This window comes from Hippocampus guttulatus, chromosome 8, assembly GCF_054856545.1.
Source record: "Hippocampus guttulatus isolate MCC_2025c chromosome 8, RoL_Hgut_1.0, whole genome shotgun sequence".
NCBI classification, from domain to species: domain Eukaryota; kingdom Metazoa; phylum Chordata; class Actinopteri; order Syngnathiformes; family Syngnathidae; genus Hippocampus; species Hippocampus guttulatus.
In genome coordinates, this window is record NC_141268.1 from 13,711,364 (window position 1) to 13,730,029 (window position 18,666).

Here is an 18,666-nt window from a genome sequence, read left to right on the forward strand (position 1 = left end):
AGGCGGAGGAGCATGAGGGTGGGGGCAGAGAGAGAGAAGGATAGAGACGCATCAACAAACGGGCGGTGGAGGGGACACGAGAAAGGGAGAGAGGGGGGAAAAAAACGGTCACATTTGTCAGGCACCTGAAAACGTGCTGGTTATTTCAGGACGCGTGTTGCTTATTGATGAGTGGGGTGTGTTTAAACTACTTGCACACTCATGGTGTTTTCATAGTGACTGTACATGGCAAGCAGTTCAGTGTGACAGAACCCCTTTGAGGAGCACATCCGTAGAGCGCTGTTCACATCAGAGTTTTTTCTTTCTTTCTTCTGGATTGAATACAGCATTGCTCTATTTTCTTCTTCTCAAACAATTTTTGTTCTGCCGAGTGGATTTTCTCAAGCGGCCCCCAAACCAATGCCCTGTGCACATCCCTGCTCTTTTGATCTTTGGGATACACACTCTATGCCTTGGCGGTTCAGGACTCTTTCACCTGTGTCTACCAAACTCCTCGGCGGCGACCAGAGGCGCTAAACAAACGACCACAAACAGAAGCAACGCCTGCCTATCTGCTAAGAGACATGGAGAATAGTCCCGGAGGTAAGTGTTCTTCTCTATCAACCCACAGATAAATAATGTGTGTTAAGAATCATTCTAACTGTCAGTGGTGCGGTTGAAAATTGGATGTGGTGTACACTTAGTTGGCCTATCTAAAATATAAATGGTTTATGTCGCAAAAGTATGTCTATGAATCAACTCAGCAATAGTCTTTATTCAGATGTGCCCGCTCTGGTGCTACTTGATGATCATCTGACTGACACCTGCAAGCGCGGGAATACAGTCACAGGGTTTTCTTTTTTCGGGGGGTGGGGTGTAAAAATGCAAGAAGCTGCAGGATCTTCACCAGAGTTAGTGTGGACCTTAAATCCCAATTGACACTTGACTTGCATGTCAACAAACTCACATGGCATGAGACCTAAAATGCCTCCTTGTTCATGAGGATGCATTTCCACCCCCCTAATGATGACCTTCTTATATCTTAAGTGCACGCATGACACAGAGTACCCAATATGGTGATATTGGTTCTAAAATACCCCGGAAATCCCAATGGGGGCCCTATTAAGTACGTCAAAGTCCTCTTGGTCGTTTTGTGTGCCATGTGTTTTACATGCCCAGTGCATCATGGGTAGAGGCGGCGATAATACTTGCAATCATGCGGCCGATTTCCGACACGAAGCCCCGCCCCGCCGCGCCTCGAACACAGAGCACGTGTAACAACCTCGTCCTCCACGTGCCGCGCATGATTTCCTCTTGAGCCCCGCCCCTCACGGACGCTCCTTTCAAAGCAAGCGCGTGCACCCTTGCTCGCTCCGGGGGGGACGGGGGGGGGGGGGGGGCAGTACGGGGATTCCTCTGTGTTCACAGCGAGTGTGGTCAGTGGGTCAGAGGGGTTTCAAAGTGTGTGTTTTTTACTACTTAATAAACATAACAAAACTCCCTTGGTAGGACCGGCTTTTCTAGTTGCATCTGGCCAGCCAGAGTCGTTACTGCTAACCTTAGAGTTTCATTCATTTTAATATATTAGTTATCTATCTCTTTTAATGAATGGGATCTTTTCAATTCATTTCAATAGGGGAAAATCGATTTGCTACACCAGTAAATGTAGGATCTTGGCCTTGGAAAGAATTAAATTAGCGGGAAAACATGGTACCAGTGAATGAATCTTTTCCAGTACTTTGTGGTCATTGAGACAACAAAGGGGTCGACCAAGTCATGGAGTGCAATACAATATCCTTTGCATGCCTGATGGGGGGGGAGGGGGGGGGGGGGGCTGTCCAAAAAAGTTAACTGTTGGCTCTTAATAAGTTGAATATTAAACGGTGGCATTTAAATTTAAATGCTGAAGGTGTTTAAGCCCATCAATTATCTACTTGATTCCCACGTCGCCGGTTCAGTGTCACAAGGGAGCTGCAGCTTACCCCAACCGACTTTGGGTGCGACCGATTGCCAGGCAATCGCAAGGCAGGCGTTAACATGTGCGTCTGAATGTTTGAATGCGTCACTAATGTACTCAGCACTACCCAAAACGTTCATTTGGATGTCTGGGGGAGTTAAGATGATGAGTCGCATCTGCTGTCTATGTCGAATTGACAAGTAAACAACTAAACTATAATACAGTATTTCTGGGAATGATATTGGTAGAACCCACCTCTTCAGTGAGTTTAACAGCTGAAATTTGTTGTTAATGAGGTTTAGTCACCACCATATTAACCTTTGCTGCCTTTATAGAACCATCCCTTTTCATAAATACACACAAGGGCAGCCTTTTCACGTGGATTAGGGCTTACCACCCATGCACAACTGTAAATGTTCACACAGAACAGTGGTTGGAGGGGGGGGGTGTAGGAAGGTGAGGGGGGTTCTCTGTGAGTCATCACATGAGATTGATGTTTGTACAGTCAGCTTGCCATGGTCAGATGCCTCGGAGGCGGGAGTACACGAGATGGGAAGTCATGAAGGATTGGCAAGAGGGAGCGGGTGGGTTGTTTTGTTTATTCTATAGCTCTTCGGGCCCAGTGAAAGTCCACAAATCACGTGTTGCAACTTGTGCATGACTACAGTGCTGTACTCCCAGAGCTCAGTCTTGACACCCAGTCAAACTAGATTCCAGGAAGTTGTAATGAGCAAGCGGAATAGGGGATGTTTTTACACGAGAGGGCGAAGAGGGGGGGGGGGGGGGGCGTGCTGCTGAATGAAGAGAGGAAGTATGTAACATGTGACGGCGGGTGTGACTCAGGTGATACACATGTTCATAAAACTTGACCTTGTTCATATGCACGTGCACACACACACGCAAACGCACACGCACGGGGAAACAACACATGGCTCATCTTAGTGTGAAGTCAGAGCCACACATGGCAGTGAGCCACGACTACCCCAGGCTCACTCACCGCGGACACGTGTAAGGAGAGGAATTAAGAAGGGAGGCACTGAAAGCTGTACAGGAATATCACACGTTTCGTCAAGGAGGGAGGTCACGGGAGCAGGCGGCTAATCAGTTACCCTCGGCTGATTCAAGGTTATTAATGGGAAATGTAAACAGAAAAGATAGTGGAAATGATCCAAAGGCTCATTCAGTCCCCAGTGAGCTGGTCAAGCAAATAGCAGATTCCTAGGAATTAAAATAACATTGTGACAAGTTTGTCCATACTGTTGTTGACAACATACCTTTTAGCATACGTTCTCCAAATACACAAAACATTATCTGCTGCTACAAAACAATGCAATCAACATGATTAATGTTGATTTAGCCTTAAAATGGTTCACTGACTCAATTTAACACGAATGGGCGCCCTTCGATGAAGTATTGTAATATTGAAAGTACAGTCATAATATACAGTGTATAATCCCATAACCCTCTGCACACTTTGTCAAATTTGGAATGGAGCCATAAAGGTAGCCATTCCTTACATGCTGCATTAAAAGCCTCAGTCTTCCCAACGTGATCTTCCCCTAGCGCTTGTTATTGTACTGCTGCTGTTGTCTACACGAGACTGCGCAAAAGGGCCTTGTGAGCCGGGCGGGAACTGTGTCAAGAGTCCATGTGAGCTGGCGGTCAGGTGGCTGGCGGATAAATGGGCCTGCGTGCTCAGAGCCAAAGAGGAGAGGGAGGGAGGAGAAGAGGATGAAGACGAAGGGAGGGGAGGCGTAAGGACTGTGGTGAAGTGAAAGCAAGCAGGCGGGGAGGGAGTTGGCTGGCTCAGGCTGCACGTGAGAGGGAGTCTTTCATCTTGTGGGAAGAAAACCGTCTGCAAAACAAGGGGGATGGCTGCAGGGAGCTGCATTCAGGGGTAATCGGGCATTTCCAACTCGATGTGACATCCCTCGATGTAAAATTCAGTTCGATTAGTACAGTTACATCAATACTTGATTTGCCATTGCAGCATCATTGTGTTCATGCTGCTTTACAGTAAATTTAGTTTGAATGCAAATGTATGACTTCACCAACCATATATTAATAAATCCCAGAGGGCCACACAAAAAATGTATGAAAAAAAATTATGAGGCAAGAGTTAAATGTGTTTATTATATATTTGTGCATTCAATTTTAGGGTGTGTTATTTGTTTTCCCCATTGCATGATGGGCCAGATCCAATGGTCTAACCACAAATGCCCCCCACCCCCCACTGTATAGTAAATATTACCACTTGAAAACAGATGCCCGAATACATGTACTGCATGAAGACATTTTCCGCAATTGAAAAAACATTTTGCACAGACAACCAGGTCAGACTTGTTATACCTAGGGCCTGAAAAATTATTCATCACGTTGTTTGGCTGACGCAAACATGATCAAGCTATCAGCAAGTCTCCAAAGAAGTCATAAAAGCCAAAATCGAATATGGGTCAACTAACGTTTTTTTTTGCTCTGCACCCCTTTGTGTTCTTCTCAGGAGGTGTCATCCTTTATGCTGGCTCCTCTGGCAGTGCCAGCCCGAGTCCTGGCAGCCCCTCCAGTGGATACCAGACCCAGTCACCCTCCTCCCACTCACAACCCTCGTCCCCAGAGGGTGTCTCCTTTCAGGAAATTGGGGCCATGAAGCAGGCAGGGGAACAAAGGGGAGGGACGCCTTCCCCGAAAATGGTCTTCCAATTTCCAGAAGTGAACAATGCTCCAGCTGCCCGAGTTTCAACGGTATCTTCAGCCACCTATAGCCATCCTACAGTGGCCAAAAGACCTTGTGGCTTTACCGGCACCTTCCCTAGTAAGTACCGGTATCCTCCTACCTGTCCTCTTCTCTCTCGGTCGATCGACTATAAAGCATTTACAATATCTATTGCATTCCTCTCTTAAATCACGTGCCTCTGTCTCCACAGAAACAGGAGGGATGGTGCTTCTGTGTAAGGTGTGCGGGGACATTGCATCTGGGTTCCATTACGGTGTCCACGCCTGTGAGGGTTGCAAGGTGAGCTCACAAATGCGGGATAGGTTCTACCCGCCAAGTCACATTCCTGCCGCAGATATTTAACAGCCTTCGATGCGTTCTCCAGGGTTTCTTCAGACGCAGCATTCAGCAGAATATCCACTACAAGATGTGCGTGAAGAATGAAAACTGCCTCATCATGCGCATGAACCGAAACCGCTGCCAACACTGCCGCTTTAAGAAGTGTCTCTCTGTGGGCATGTCCAGAGATGGTAAGAGACGTGCACAGAGACACGCGGAGTTTGGATGGAACTTGATAGATTTCCAGTGCAAAGGGAGTTGTTCGATGAATCAGAATGATCATCTCTCATAGTTTATAAAACCGCAGTTAAACTGTACACATACAATCCAACTTTAAGTAGCATCACTTTTCACTTGGTTCTTTTACTCTCTTTTATCCTGCATCCCACTTTCAGCAAAGTATTCACCGGTTTCTTCACTTGCGTCTGATTTATGGCAAGAGGGGCATGAGAGTCCCAGTAGTCATCAATCAGTGAGAAACTGTGACAAAATATAGTTTATTTTGGGAAATTGGAACACCAGGGTTGGTGATCATGCATTCAGTCGAACCTCTTGTTTAAGGCAATCTTATGTTTGCGCTATTGCGATACCGTTCCATTAATCATAGCAAAAATGAGTGCTCCAGTTTAGGTATTATACATGTAATCTGCCCTATATTGAATATATTCACAGCGAGGTGCCATCCTCTTGGGAGATGAACAAACTAGGTGACGATAAATCATCTCTTTTTAGAGCAAACATTTTTAGTTGACCCCAAAAAGCAAGAATATGATGTAGGAGAGAAAAATCAGCTCAGCGGAGAGAATCTGTATTACGAGCACCCATTGTTGTGACTCAGGGTGAATAGCCACTGCCCACTATGAACAATGTCCCGATATCATTTTCATATCACGTATTGAATGACAACATTTGAAAAAGAATAAAATAAAAATACCCCCCCCCCCCAAATAATTTCCAACACTTATACCTGCCTTTTTTTCTTTTTTACCTTTTCTCTTGCCAATTTCCAAATGACAACATATTTAGCACTGTTGACCCAGTGACCTACTTCTAAACAAGAGAGAGGCAGCGCTCAACTTTGAGACAGAATGCAAGGAGAGACAAGGGGGGAGGTGTGAGAGCATATAGCAAACTATAAATAGGACTGTCAGTGCGGCAGCAGCAAATAGAGGGGAGGGCGGACTGTTACGCTGGAGGGAAGGAAGAAGTTGTCAAATGAGGTGGCGACAGAGTCTCATGAACAAATATAGCGGCGAGGTCTTTGGACTTTCTAAACTAAAAATACAGAACCAGGTTCAAGTTGCTTTCCAATGTTTGGATTTGTTGAGAGCGTCATCTAACAGAATGCGCTCTCGCTTGCTTCCTCTCTTCCTCAGCGGTGCGATTTGGCCGCATTCCCAAGCGAGAGAAACAGAGACTGTTGGATGAGATGCAGAGCTACATGAACAGTCTCAATGAATCTGCTTCCATGGAGATGGAGATGTCACCTCCCTCCGCCACCCACTGCAGCCCAAAGAACCAGACGAATGAAGGCGCAGGCTCCATCAGGCAGTCATACCAGAGTGACTTAATAAACAGCGAGAAGAAACCTCTCAAGAGGCCCGCCAGCAACGGCAACCTTGGCAATTCTTTCCAGAGCAGTCCTGTGCAGGAAAGGGCCCCGCCTCATCCAGCAGCACAGGCGCACCACACGTTTCAGGCCGACTTGACATCGGGATACAGCATCCCTTCAAAGTGTCCCGTTGCCCACACCAATAACGACAACGCCACGAATAATAACGCCAACGATTCCAAGTATGGCTTCTCCAATCAAAATCAGTGCCCCGTCCGCGGCGCCCTTTCATCTCAGCACTATGCAGTCAATCACAAGACGGATTCTCAGAACCAAAATTCGTGTCCATGGAAGCTAAACGGTGGAGCGAAAGTCTTGGTGAGTCCTGACACATTCTTATATTTGTTTCAGTCTTTTGAAAGATGGTGTTAAGCAGCTAATGCATCTGTTGGCTTCTTTTTTTTTTTTGACAGGCATGTCCACTCAATTCTTGTCCGGTGGCTCCAGCCAATCGCTCCAGTCAGGAAGTGTGGGAGTCCTTTTCCCAGTGTTTCACCCCTGCTGTCAAAGAAGTGGTGGAGTTCGCAAAGAGTATACCTGGCTTCCAGACTCTGACCCAACAGGACCAAGTCATGCTACTCAAATCTGGCACTTTCCAGGTACATTGGTTTTTGTAACCTCGCATGGGATGTTTACACATGATTCAGGATTGGGGCGCATAAAGGAACCTCCAAAGTCGGGTACCATTCTTTCAATGACACTTAAAAAATATATTTGGAAAGAAGCAGAGGAAGTACCGGTATTATTTGTTCAGGGGACCAATTGCCACCATTTTGTTTGGAATACAGGCGATATTTTAAATAACACTTTCCTGGCAAGTATCATGAAATGGAATGTAAATTAATACTAAAATAATGATAACCTGAAAAGTCACCTAGTGATAAGTCCTGCTCAAGTCTCAAGTGACATCACGCATGATGATGACCTTTGAGTTGTAGTCGCATCTTTTCAGAAAATATCCTTGTGAAACTTGAATAACTATGGGTGCAAACTGACTTTGTGGGTTCCACAGAAATTAATTTCTGACTCGAACGATGCTTGATTCATTTGCAGGTGCTGATGGTGAGGTTCTGCTCATTATTTGACCCCAAGGAGAGGACTGTGACCTTCCTCAATGGGCAGACATACTCCCTGGCATCGCTACGGGCACTGGGCATGGGTGTTTTACTGGACGCCATGTTTGACTTCAGCGAGAAGCTCGGATCTCTGGGTTTGGAACCAGATGAGATGGCCCTTTTTATGGCTGTCGTGCTCGTTTCAGCCGGTAAGACTTCACAAAGTCATATCGGAGCAACACCTTTTCCTTCTGTCCGTGCTGTGTTCCCAACCTATTTTCCACCACTATCTTTAGATCGCTGCGGTATAGTGGATGTGGGAGCGGTGGAGCAGCTCCAGGAGAACCTCATTAAAGCTCTGCGCACGCTAATTACAAGTCGCCGGCCGGACGACACCACCCTCTTCCCCAAGCTGCTCCTACGTCTGCCGGACCTGCGAACCTTGAACAACCAGCACTCTGACAAGCTCTTAGCATTTCGCATAGATCCATAAACAAGCACAAGGCCCGCTGAAATGTCTGCTTCGGGGAGCTTCTCGGCTTGCAACTCAAGCCAAGCCCGCCACAGATGTTGGCCTCTGCATGACGCATCGTTGTTGTTGGAGCTCGGCCGAGTGCGATGCCGTGAGAGAGGGGACACTGAAAGCGCAGCGGGGGGTTGAAACCCTTGAACTCAACCGATCTCTTGCTTCCAAGACCGTCAGTCACGACTTCAAACTGTGTTCTTCCTGGTTGGTTCACCAAATCTTGACTGCTTCTCCCTGGAGGTTCTCTGTTGGTCCAAACTTTTCGACTTTGTCCTCTAATTCCACTAGACAGCAAACACACACTCCAGGCCAGATACAAGGCGTTTGTACAAACCTTCACCTACTACGACGCGACTGTACAGACTCACCTGTAAATGGCATGTTCCAGACATAAAGAAGCCCCTTAACCCAGTGTCGATGGCGCAAAGCTAAAAGAATGGTTTATGTGTCGAAAATACATCAACTCTTTTCACGTCCTAAGTCAATCACTTTATTGTGAATGAGAGTTGCATAATGATGTATTTTGAAGAAATGAAAATAAGTTGTATTGTGTTGCTAAGTGCTAATCAGGGAGAAATTATTGGTCGTTAAAGGCTGAGTCTGATGGGTTTTCACTGAATATGTTCTCTGTACATTTTTTTGTAAATATTATGCTTGTTTGGTACCCATGGTAGTTTGAAGAGTCTTGGACATGTTAATGAAGTTGTTCAGTATTGTATTAAGCCAGCATCATTAACGATATATTATAAATTGTTCTATAGACTGCATTTGAACCATGCACTCTGAATATAAACTTTTGATTTCAGAATATATGAAAGAACTAAATGTATTGTCGACTGACTGCATCACATGTGTATATTTTGTAACTGTTTTGTGGTTACACCATAGAGTACTATTATTAAATAATGTTATATACCATTTCCCTTGTGATCACTTTCATTGTTATTCTTCCTAACACGATGCTACCATATCATTGCCAAGGCAAAACATGCAGGGTAACCTAGCAACAGAAGCAATCGGCCAATCTTTCAGCCGGTCTAAGAGACTAACTAATGAGGAAAATTTTAATTTTCAAGGGCGCGGTAATAAACAAACACGTTGTCCAGCAATAAATACAAGGCTGCTAAAACAAATCATTTGAGATGCTAAGCCTCTAGGAGGAGAGATTTTCCACATAAAACGATCACGGGTATGGATGGAGCCAATACCTAAAGTTAAGGGCTCCCTAGATAGGAAACAAGACAGCAGAGAGAGAATCACGGCTTATGTTGTCTCCTCATTTCATAGGAGTCCTCAGAAAATCCTTCTTGTATATGTTTACGAACGTTATCTTAAAACAGGATCTGACCTTCAGAAGCATGCGTTTCACTTTGAATTTGGCTTATTTCTTTTAACAATAGACTGAAGTGGACTCATACAACCTGTTGTGGTCTAAAGATATGCCCAGTCGTCATTGATAGCTACACGACGTCATGATTATCTCTTGCTGTACGATTGTCTTTAAAGCAACAGTGTGGAGACATTTTGGATTTTTTACCATACACTCACTATTAATTTAAATAATATGGAAAAGAAATGTACCACAAAAATGTACATTTTTAAAATATAATCGTGGGTCTAATAATCATTAATTATATGACATAGATCACGCTTCACCTTAAAGGAGGCTAACATACTGTATTTCGCTGCCATCTTTCTACTATGGACACTTGAAGGAAAAAAAAATCAACCGACTGCAAATTTGCTGGATCAGTAATTACATCATGTGTAACAAACGCAATGCGCTTATCTCGTCACTAGAGAGAATACTCGAAATCGTTTGTGAGGACATTTTTCCTCTGCTGAAGAAATTGGTGGTAGGCTTGCGAAGAGTGGTCTCTCTGAGCACTGAAGAGCTCGTGCTTCAAAATGCACGCACTTCGGACTGAGGTCACTGCATTCTACTAGTTCACCACTGGATGCACCATAAATTTCCATGAAACCTCATCTGAGAATTAGGCAAGGGTTCAAGGAAAATGACACAAACAATACTACTACTTTATACTATAACAGCTAGCCTAATCCACAGGACCACACTTGTACATAAGGGGATGCCGGAAAGGCGCGACAGGTATTGGTTTTGCCACTCAACACTTGCTTCACTCACCCTCCTCTGTTGAAAAGCCATTGTCTTGACAAGTTTTCTTTGCACCCCACCAGACAATGATGTCACCAGGTATCGAATTATCGAATGGAGTATTGTGAACACACACATTTGCTACAATATACTTTGCAGGGTTCTGTTTTAAAAGCAAAGGCCGATAAATGCCTTTAAAGGTCTTTTGCTATAGTTATGTCTCTTTTGTGGTGATTTTTTTCAGGATCATTAGATTGGCCTAATCTAATGACAAAAAGGCACAATGAAGGTTTTAAATTAGATTTGGACCAAGACATAGAACTCTGACAGGAAGTCTACACTGAACCATGAATGGTGGGCTTGAATATAACTGAAGAGTAACAACAATATTGTCAATGATACCTGTGACCCTTTGTATCCCTGTAGCCAATGGAGTGAATCTCAATGGTGGAGTTCCAAACTTTGTTGCCGTATCTCCAGGTTCCACAAGCCATCATCACTGATGGTGGACACTGTCAACGGTGAAATATAGACGAGTATTATTTTCAAGGCCAAGAAAAAGAATAAAGGCAGACAATGTGATTAATAACAATGGTGCCCCTTGAAAGTTCATTGACATATGTTCCTTTACTTCTGGGTCTTAAATTATATGAAATTAATTAAATTAATGCTTTGATCCATGCCAAGCCACTACAGGACATCCTATATATTCTGGTGGATCATATTTCACAACTCGGATTTAAACGGGCACTAGGCATAGCTACAAAGCCAAAAACGCAGCCGTTTGTTAAACTGATGATGAAAGGAATACCCAACAACGTAACACAACACAAATTTGTGACCATGAATACTTTTTACCAGGACAAAAACGAGATCGTCAATTTTAAAATGCAATAGAATTTGATACTGTCTTTTGCTGCCATCTGGTGGAATGGTGGTGACAGTGCATGCAGAACAAATTGTACAAAGCGTGTGAATTCAATGATTGTCAATAAAACAACCACTATTCGATGTACACACCAAATACTTGGCTTGTATACACAATAATCTAAACGCACACAGCCATTTTCTTTACACAACACATTATTCAAACAATGAAGACAAATTTTGGGGCTAATGTTTACAATAATATGGGTACAGGTAAGAACAAAGAAATGCATTGACAAACAAGTAAAAAGTGTCCGTATCTGACTTACATGTTCGTTTCTATAAGCTGTCTTATGTTATTATAGTTGATATCCGTTTCAACTGCGATTTTATTCTTGAACGGGACGGTGCTACGCGCTAGCAAGCCACTGTTATTAACAAATTTCTCTGCTTGCTGCTGTAGCGCCACAGTGACAACTACGACATCCAAAAGTCCACATGAAGTTATTGTAAAGCAGTTCAGGAACGCTATTTGTTGTTAAATTAAAGTTTGACATAAACAAGTGCTAAAATGCAATGATAAAATGCAATGACATTACGGCAGAAAAAAAGGAAGTGGGTGCGTCGCCATCTTCCTGTTGTCTGTTACTATCATCGCACAGATGGTGAGTCCAACAATTTGTTTAGAAAAAGTAAATTTAAAAAATGTAGGTCTGGTTAAAGATGCACTTATTTCTTTTGGAGTCGTCGTTGTCACAAAATGCCTTATGGACAAATCAATCAATCAAACAATCAAGCAAGCAAACAACCAATCGATACTTGCAGATTTACACATTCAACGATTTCTTTCCTTTTTGTCAATATTTGTCACTATTTTTTGTTTGTTCTTGTTTTTTTCTGCCATTTCCCCACGGTTGTTGTGCAAAATTCATATACTGTAGAAGGTTTTTCAACATTTCTTTTGAAAAATTTCTTTGAGGTTTAAACAAGTGTTTGTTTGTTTTTGCAACGCATTACAATGGGCGTCCGTGATTTGTGGATTTTTGCTATTCGTGGGCCAGCCCAGTCCCAGTTTAGGTTGTCGATTTTTTTTTCTTTTGAGACACTTGTACATATGTGACACCGTAAATTGGCAGTTTTTTCATCAGAAACATTTTTGTGTTTACATAAGGGGAGATGTAAAGCTAAAGGAGGGGGTAAAGGGTTGATTAGTAAATCTCATTATCAAACTATGTGGCAGTCAAAAGAGTATCATAATGTTCTTAGCTGCCATCTCATTAGTCAGCTGTTACCAAACCAGGCTCTTACTGAAAGCATTGGGTCACAGGTCACGTGGATGAAGATGGAATTGAAAAAAAAAGGATCACGTTAGTCCTATACAGCCCAAATGAACATTGTCTGTGGCTTCTTTACTTCTACTGATGCCTATTGTGTATGCTTTTGTTCACAATGTAAATACTAATGATATAGTCAATGAAAATGCACCCCCTAATTTTGGAATTGAATAAATCTAATCATGCAGTACATTCAAATTTTGAAAACATTTGAGTCTCTGTGTTTTCCTCTTGGATGATTCAGCACCTTGAATGAAGGAACAACACACTTGATTAGTAAATGCAATGGTACAGTCTGGCTTCATCTCAATGTTTCGAGACTACCTGTAATGTGCTAGAACAACCTTATTAGGAAGAGAAAGGGGGGTGGCTCGGGATCGGGGTTAGAGAGAGATTAACCACATGGAGGATGGACAGTAAAGCTGCTGCGTAATCCGCACAGTCAATACAAAATCAGACCGGCAACAACTCACATACTTTGGACGACATGCTCGGCGTCAAGTGAGGACCACCGAGTTGAGAATCTTCTGATTTCTGGATCTTTTTTGGAGAAAGAGACCAGCAACTTCACAATTTTTAAAATATCTTCCTCCTCCTCATCATCATCACAAAGGCAGAACCATGAAAAAAGCAAAGGTATGTTTTAATGTTGAACCCCCAGTGATAACTGTTTAACCTTGCAACAAGATAGTTGTCAATCTATAACCGTTTTGAGGGAACATTTTCTAATCTGTTGTTTGTGTTAAAAAAATAAAAATTTTGATCGTACATTATTTACATTGCTGGCTTCCCATAGGTGGAGGGCCTTGACATCCATTCTAATACGTGAAACTAACGTGGAAGTCGTTTACGAGGTGTTGTGCCCTGACTTCCCAAAAAATAAACAGTCAAATAGTGACTTGGCATTGAAAACATCTTTTATCTCAATATGATACTGACTTGGAAGTAAGAGTTCATTCAGGATATCAGAATCAGAATCATCTTTATTGGCCAAGTATGTAGAACACACAAGGAATTTGTCTCCGGTATAACACGCTGCATTAGTATCATCGTAAACAAGGACATGACAAATAGGTATGGAAGGACATTTCGTAACGTAAGTGAACCGTAGTGCGGTGGTACCACCCAGTGACAACTGTGAGACAATGTGGAAAGTATCAAGCAGAGCTAAAGTGATCGGTGGTAGAATACAATACTATGACAGTTTGTACAGTTGGTGCAGAAAATCATTGAACCATTTTAGAAAGCAGTATTTGTTGTACAAGAAGAGTGACTACATCAGTGACTGTTTAGGGAGTTAATGGCTAGAGGGGAGAAGCTGTTTTAAGTTTATATAAAGCAACACTGAAATGCATGGGTAAATGTGTACAGTGTATGTAATATGATGAGGTCATTATACATCTGATGGTCACAGTCAGGACAGCCGTGTGAGGGAAACCATAACTACGATGTGGCCTGTGATTAAAATTAGGTCAACATCCTTCGTTCATTGCAATCAATCCCTTTTACTGATTGTGTACATTATGTGACGATGAAAGTGATTCTAACGTTGTTTCTCAGCAGGTCAACACGGACAATGAACCACCGTCATACCAGGAAGCAACTGCGGGTAAATTACTGTGTTTTATTCCACAAAGAAAAAATCATATTTTTATTTGTTTCAGGAAATAATGTATAGGCAGTGTACTGTATGCGTCTTTAAATTGTTGATGAGGAAAGTGACATTTAGCGCTTGCTACTGTGAGCTCCTGGTTACGATACGAATTGACGTTTTCATGAATGACAATATGTGTCTGTGTTCAGGCTATGAGGAGATGCAGGCCCAGTTTTCTTGGGATGACCAGACCATTCGGCAGACCTTCATCAGGAAGGTAAACATTGTTTTAGCAGCAATCGCAATGCTGTGTTTGATAACGATGAAGAAAGTAGGGTAATGTGACGCAATCATGACACGTGCTTTCCTTTGCAGGTCTACGCCATTCTCATGGTCCAGCTCTTAGTGACCGTGGCAATTGTTGCCCTCTTTACATTTTGGTAAGATCTCTTCAGTATGTTGATACAATAATGCATACTGTGCACTGACTGATGTTTTTTGTTAAGGACACCTGCACATCTAATGAGATCCAATATGACAGCTGTGTCGCAAAACATAAAAATAAAATCGACTTGTGGAGTGCGGAGGGTGGAAAAAGTGAGCCCCTGTATAGAAAATGAAACATAAATTTTCACTCGGGGCAGCAGTATCCATTATGTAACCGAGCAATCACGTGCTCATTATCAGAAGCTAATGCTGGCAAGTGCATCCAACAAAACTAATTGCAGCTCTGCTTACCATTTGCTTTGACCTAGTGTGTCAGACTATGTAGTCCGACCTTTGATTGAAAGTGGCAGAACTTCACCCAACTTCGTAGCCGAGTCATGGGCAGAGAAACTCAGTGTGATGGCATTTATTATGTAAATTAGCAAAACTGTGATGTCCCAGCCCAACATTAGGGTGCCCCTAATGAAGTGGCCAGTGATTGCCATGTTGTTGTTGTTGTTGTATTTGAAGCGCGCTGACTTTCTTCGTTTGCCTTTGCAGCGCACCCGTAAGGTTCTTCATTCAGACTCATCCTAGCTTGTACATGGCATCTTAGTGAGTACAACACATTGTTGCCCCTCACCTTGTACTAAAGTGTCCCAGTTTCTTTATCACATTGTTTGACTTTTTTGGACAGTCTCATGTTCTTTGCCACTTATATCGCTCTGTCCTGCTGTGGGGACTTGAGGTAACTCTACTTTTCAATAGGAATTAAGTAAAAGACCCAAGTAATATTGAGCATCTGCGAATAAAAGGGGGGGGGGTGTTCTCTCAACAGGAGGCAGGTTCCCTGGAACATCATTTTGTTAGTTCTCTTTGTGAGTATTCCTCATTGTGAAAGCAGCACTACTATGAGTGTGTGGTGTGTGTGTGTGTGTGTGTACCCAGGGTGAACTATTGCTTTTTCTCCTCGCACAGACTTTAAGCATGGCCTTCATGATGGGATTTGTGTCGAGGTGAGTTCATATTTGGGTCACACAGACACCAGCTTTGTAGTAGGTCAGAAATATGCTAAGCTCCCTCTTTCTCCAGCTTTTACAACACCAAGTCGGTGGTGTTGTGTTTGGGAATCACCTCCCTTGTCTGCTTTTCTGTCACCGTCTTCAGCTTCCAAAGCAAGGTGAGGAAAACGCATACGGTACTGTGTATAGACAAATAGGGGGAGATAAATAGATTTTTTTAAACAAACGTTTGTTTTCATTGTGACAGTGACAACATCCATTTTAACATTGAATTATGTGTACAGAGTTTATTGCACATAACATCTAGCCATCCAATATTTGAACTGCTTTATCCTCACGGGTGTGCTGCAGCCTAACCCAGCTGATTCTGGGCAATTAGTGGGTTACACCCTGAACTGGTTGCCAGCCAATTGCAGGGCACACATAGACAAGCAACCTTTCACACTCACAGTCACACCTACGGACAATTTAGAATGATCAATTAACCTACCGTGCATGTGTTGGAATGTGGGTGGAAACCGGAGTACCCGAAGAAAACCCACGCAGAAACGGGGAGAACATGCAAACTCCACACAGGACGGCTGAGGTCCGGAATCAAACCATGTACCTCTGCACCGCGAGGCAGTCGTAGTCTCCAGTTGTCTAAAGTGCTGCCTGAATAATGCCTAACAATAACAATAATGATAATAATAATCCATGAAGAACTCATTGTTGAATTATGAATTATTTGGATGTGGTTCCAAGCATTTTTCTTGTTTTCCTCTTTTCAGGTTGACGTGACTTCCTGTCAGGGCGTCCTGTTTTCGTTGTGCATGGTCATGTTGCTGTGCGCCATCACCCTGTCTATCGTCGTCCCTTTTGGCTACGTACGTTCCTTACGAGACCTTCCCATAACATGTCAAAAATAGAGGAGATTTTCGAAACATGATGCCGCCGTGTGTTAACCTGAAAGGATTAGCATCACAGATAATCTAGGCGAAGCGCTGCACTGTGTTACCTAAATTAGAAGCATGCTATCCTTCTTAACAGTGTTTTGTAATATCTACCTTGTCTTGCAGGTTCCCTGGTTACATGCCATTTATGCGGTCTTGGGAGCCATCCTCTTCACCCTGGTGAGAAGCACATTAACTGTTTGAATTGACCACACCCTCCTCCAAGGCACAGCAATCCACAGTTGGATCACCAAAGTTGACAGTCCTGAATTGTCTTTATAAAAATGTTGTACACTTAGTTACGCAAGCAAAATCATATGGTTTACCACCAAGCAAATATGCCACAAAAAGGCTCATACACTTAAAATAATGATGGCCTCATCTCAATTTACTCAAAGTTACTTACTTAGTGTGGGCGCATTTTGTTATTTGAATGGCAACAGGTGGATGCACAGGTTAACTGTATCTAGTGCCATCTGAAGGAAAGGCATTTAATTATTCTGCCTGTCGTATACAGTACTTTTCTGGTGTAGATAAATGAGTAAAGATACATTATTTGCAGTAAATAAGTAAAGTTCTGACCATTTGAGAGAAACTGGATAATTTCCCGTGCACACATCTCACTGCTGCAGCACCGTGAATGTGAATCCCTGCAGTGGAGCACAGCGGTTCGCCAAGGCCCAACAGTGGGCTCTTTGCACATATCTCCCACACCGAAACCGAACTTCAGCTCGACCTTTTCCTGTTTTGAGAAAATTATCCTTTTCGGGGTGGCAAATCCAGGTCGGGAGAGTAAACCGTGCCACACATTGTCTCTAGGCAAAGATGTGTCAACCCAAGAGAGTAGCTTAACCCGGTGGCTTAAGACAAATTCTTGGCAGGGTTTACTTGTTGGACGCGGATTTGATACCTCCGTCAGATAGAAACGTTGGCATTTTGGCCGTCCATTTAGATAACTTTTTTTTTTTTTTAATCAAACTTTCCGTCTGTCCAATACAGTTCCTGGCATTCGACACTCAGATGCTGCTTGGGAACAAGCGGTTCAGCATCAGTCCAGAAGAATATGTCTTTGCCACGCTCAGCATCTACCTGGACATCATCTACCTGTTCAGCTTCCTGTTGCAGATCGTCGGAGGCGGTCGCGACTGAAGCGCCTCCCGTAGCCACACTTTAGGTATCTTTGCCGAACTCTTCTTCAAGCCAACAAGCGTTTTGTACACTGACAAAACCACATCAACTTTTTACCGTAGTTTTGCCTTTGTAATCGTACGTATCAGCCTCGTGAGAATATGTGTGCACCTTTTATGGCTATTTGACGTATGTGATTTGTGACATAATAGCTGACTCTAATACGCCTCCGGTTGGGCAGGATAAGGAATTACGGTAATCTGTGATGAGTTTTCCTTTCATTCCAAAAGTACAAGCTTGGCAGTGAGGACTCATGAATGTTATGCACATCTTGTTATTTTCGAGTCTGAGTTACTGTAGCGTTCACGACCACTTACCTGTACCTTATTCTGCGTGGCATCTTTGATACATGTTTTGACTTTACCGTGTTTTTCCATTCATGATGAGCAAGTGCATGTAGCAACATGCATAAATGTCAATGCCATCATAGTTGATGATGTGATGTATGTATTAAAAGTGAAATTTAGTCTTTATTTTGAATAGTATACGTTCGTGGCATATACTGTTTTTCTATTTAAATAACGTGATGTTGAGATAATAAAAAAGAGCCTCATAAATTCTCAATTCTCATTAGTGCATATTAAGACAAATTCTTGGCAAAAAAGTGAGATTCAGTCAATGCCGGTGCTCGCACTTACACAAATGGACAGTTTTGAGTTTTCTGTTAACTGAGGCAGGACAGGGGTGCCCAAGGCCGGTCCTCGAGAGACCCTATCCAGCCTGTTTTAGATGTCTCCCTCCTCTACCACATCTGGTTGAATTGTTCGGTTCATCAGCAAGCTTTGCAGAAGCCTAATAATGGTCCTGAACATATAATCTCCACACAGGTCGGACAGAGCCAATAAGCAAGGCCAGAACCTTTTGACTGTAGGGCAGACTTGCTGAGCATTTCACCACAATCTTGCCCTTATTTCATTTTTACCTCCTAAAATAATGTTGAGTGTTATTTTTAAAAGTTTTTGCAATGGAGAGAAAAATAAAGATAAATGGTAGACCAATCATACAT

At 43.0% G+C, this 18,666-nt stretch overlaps 2 protein-coding genes across 4 annotated transcripts; both read left to right on the top strand.

Moving 5' to 3' along the window:
- The first annotated feature begins 91 nt into the window (after positions 1-91).
- On the top strand, positions 92-9,099 carry LOC147201280 (nuclear receptor subfamily 1 group D member 2-like). 2 transcript variants are annotated; one of them, XM_086118118.1, is made up of 8 exons: positions 92-582; positions 4,437-4,748; positions 4,861-4,949; positions 5,035-5,179; positions 6,365-6,918; positions 7,014-7,199; positions 7,654-7,864; positions 7,952-9,099. In XM_086118118.1, the coding sequence occupies exons 1-8, from the start codon at positions 564-566 to the stop codon at positions 8,146-8,148; spliced, it is 1,713 nt and encodes a 570-aa protein (XP_085974244.1). In that variant the 5' UTR covers positions 92-563; the 3' UTR covers positions 8,149-9,099. The 2 variants fall into 2 exon arrangements, with proteins under 2 accessions (XP_085974244.1, XP_085974245.1); XM_086118119.1 differs by lacking the exon at positions 92-582 and adding an exon at positions 2,450-2,779.
- A 3,832-nt stretch (positions 9,100-12,931) lies between these two features.
- faim2b (Fas apoptotic inhibitory molecule 2b) lies at positions 12,932-18,217 on the top strand. Of its 2 annotated transcripts, none has more exons than XM_086117486.1 (12): positions 12,932-13,134; positions 14,059-14,107; positions 14,302-14,369; positions 14,468-14,532; positions 15,080-15,133; positions 15,216-15,266; positions 15,357-15,396; positions 15,497-15,534; positions 15,611-15,698; positions 16,311-16,406; positions 16,599-16,652; positions 17,472-18,217. In XM_086117486.1, exons 1-12 carry the CDS (start codon positions 13,120-13,122, stop codon positions 17,619-17,621), a joined length of 768 nt encoding a protein of 255 aa, XP_085973612.1. In that variant the 5' UTR covers positions 12,932-13,119; the 3' UTR covers positions 17,622-18,217. The 2 variants fall into 2 exon arrangements, with proteins under 2 accessions (XP_085973612.1, XP_085973613.1); XM_086117487.1 differs by having other exon boundaries at positions 14,062-14,107.
- Positions 18,218-18,666: the final 449 nt, after the last annotated feature.

Excerpts from the sequence above, each read along its gene's own strand:
- LOC147201280 (XM_086118119.1), top strand. The coding sequence starts at position 2,683 with ATGTTTTTACACGAGAGGGCGAAGAGGGGGGGGGGGGGGGGCGTGCTG. Across the intron at positions 4,950-5,034 it reads ACGCCTGTGAGGGTTGCAAG|GGTTTCTTCAGACGCAGCAT; the intron begins GTGAGCTCACAA and ends TGCGTTCTCCAG. Across the intron at positions 6,919-7,013 it reads ACGGTGGAGCGAAAGTCTTG|GCATGTCCACTCAATTCTTG; the intron begins GTGAGTCCTGAC and ends TTTTTTTGACAG.
- faim2b (XM_086117486.1), top strand. Across the intron at positions 15,134-15,215 it reads AGCTTGTACATGGCATCTTA|TCTCATGTTCTTTGCCACTT; the intron begins GTGAGTACAACA and ends TTTTTTGGACAG. Across the intron at positions 15,267-15,356 it reads TCCTGCTGTGGGGACTTGAG|GAGGCAGGTTCCCTGGAACA; the intron begins GTAACTCTACTT and ends TTCTCTCAACAG.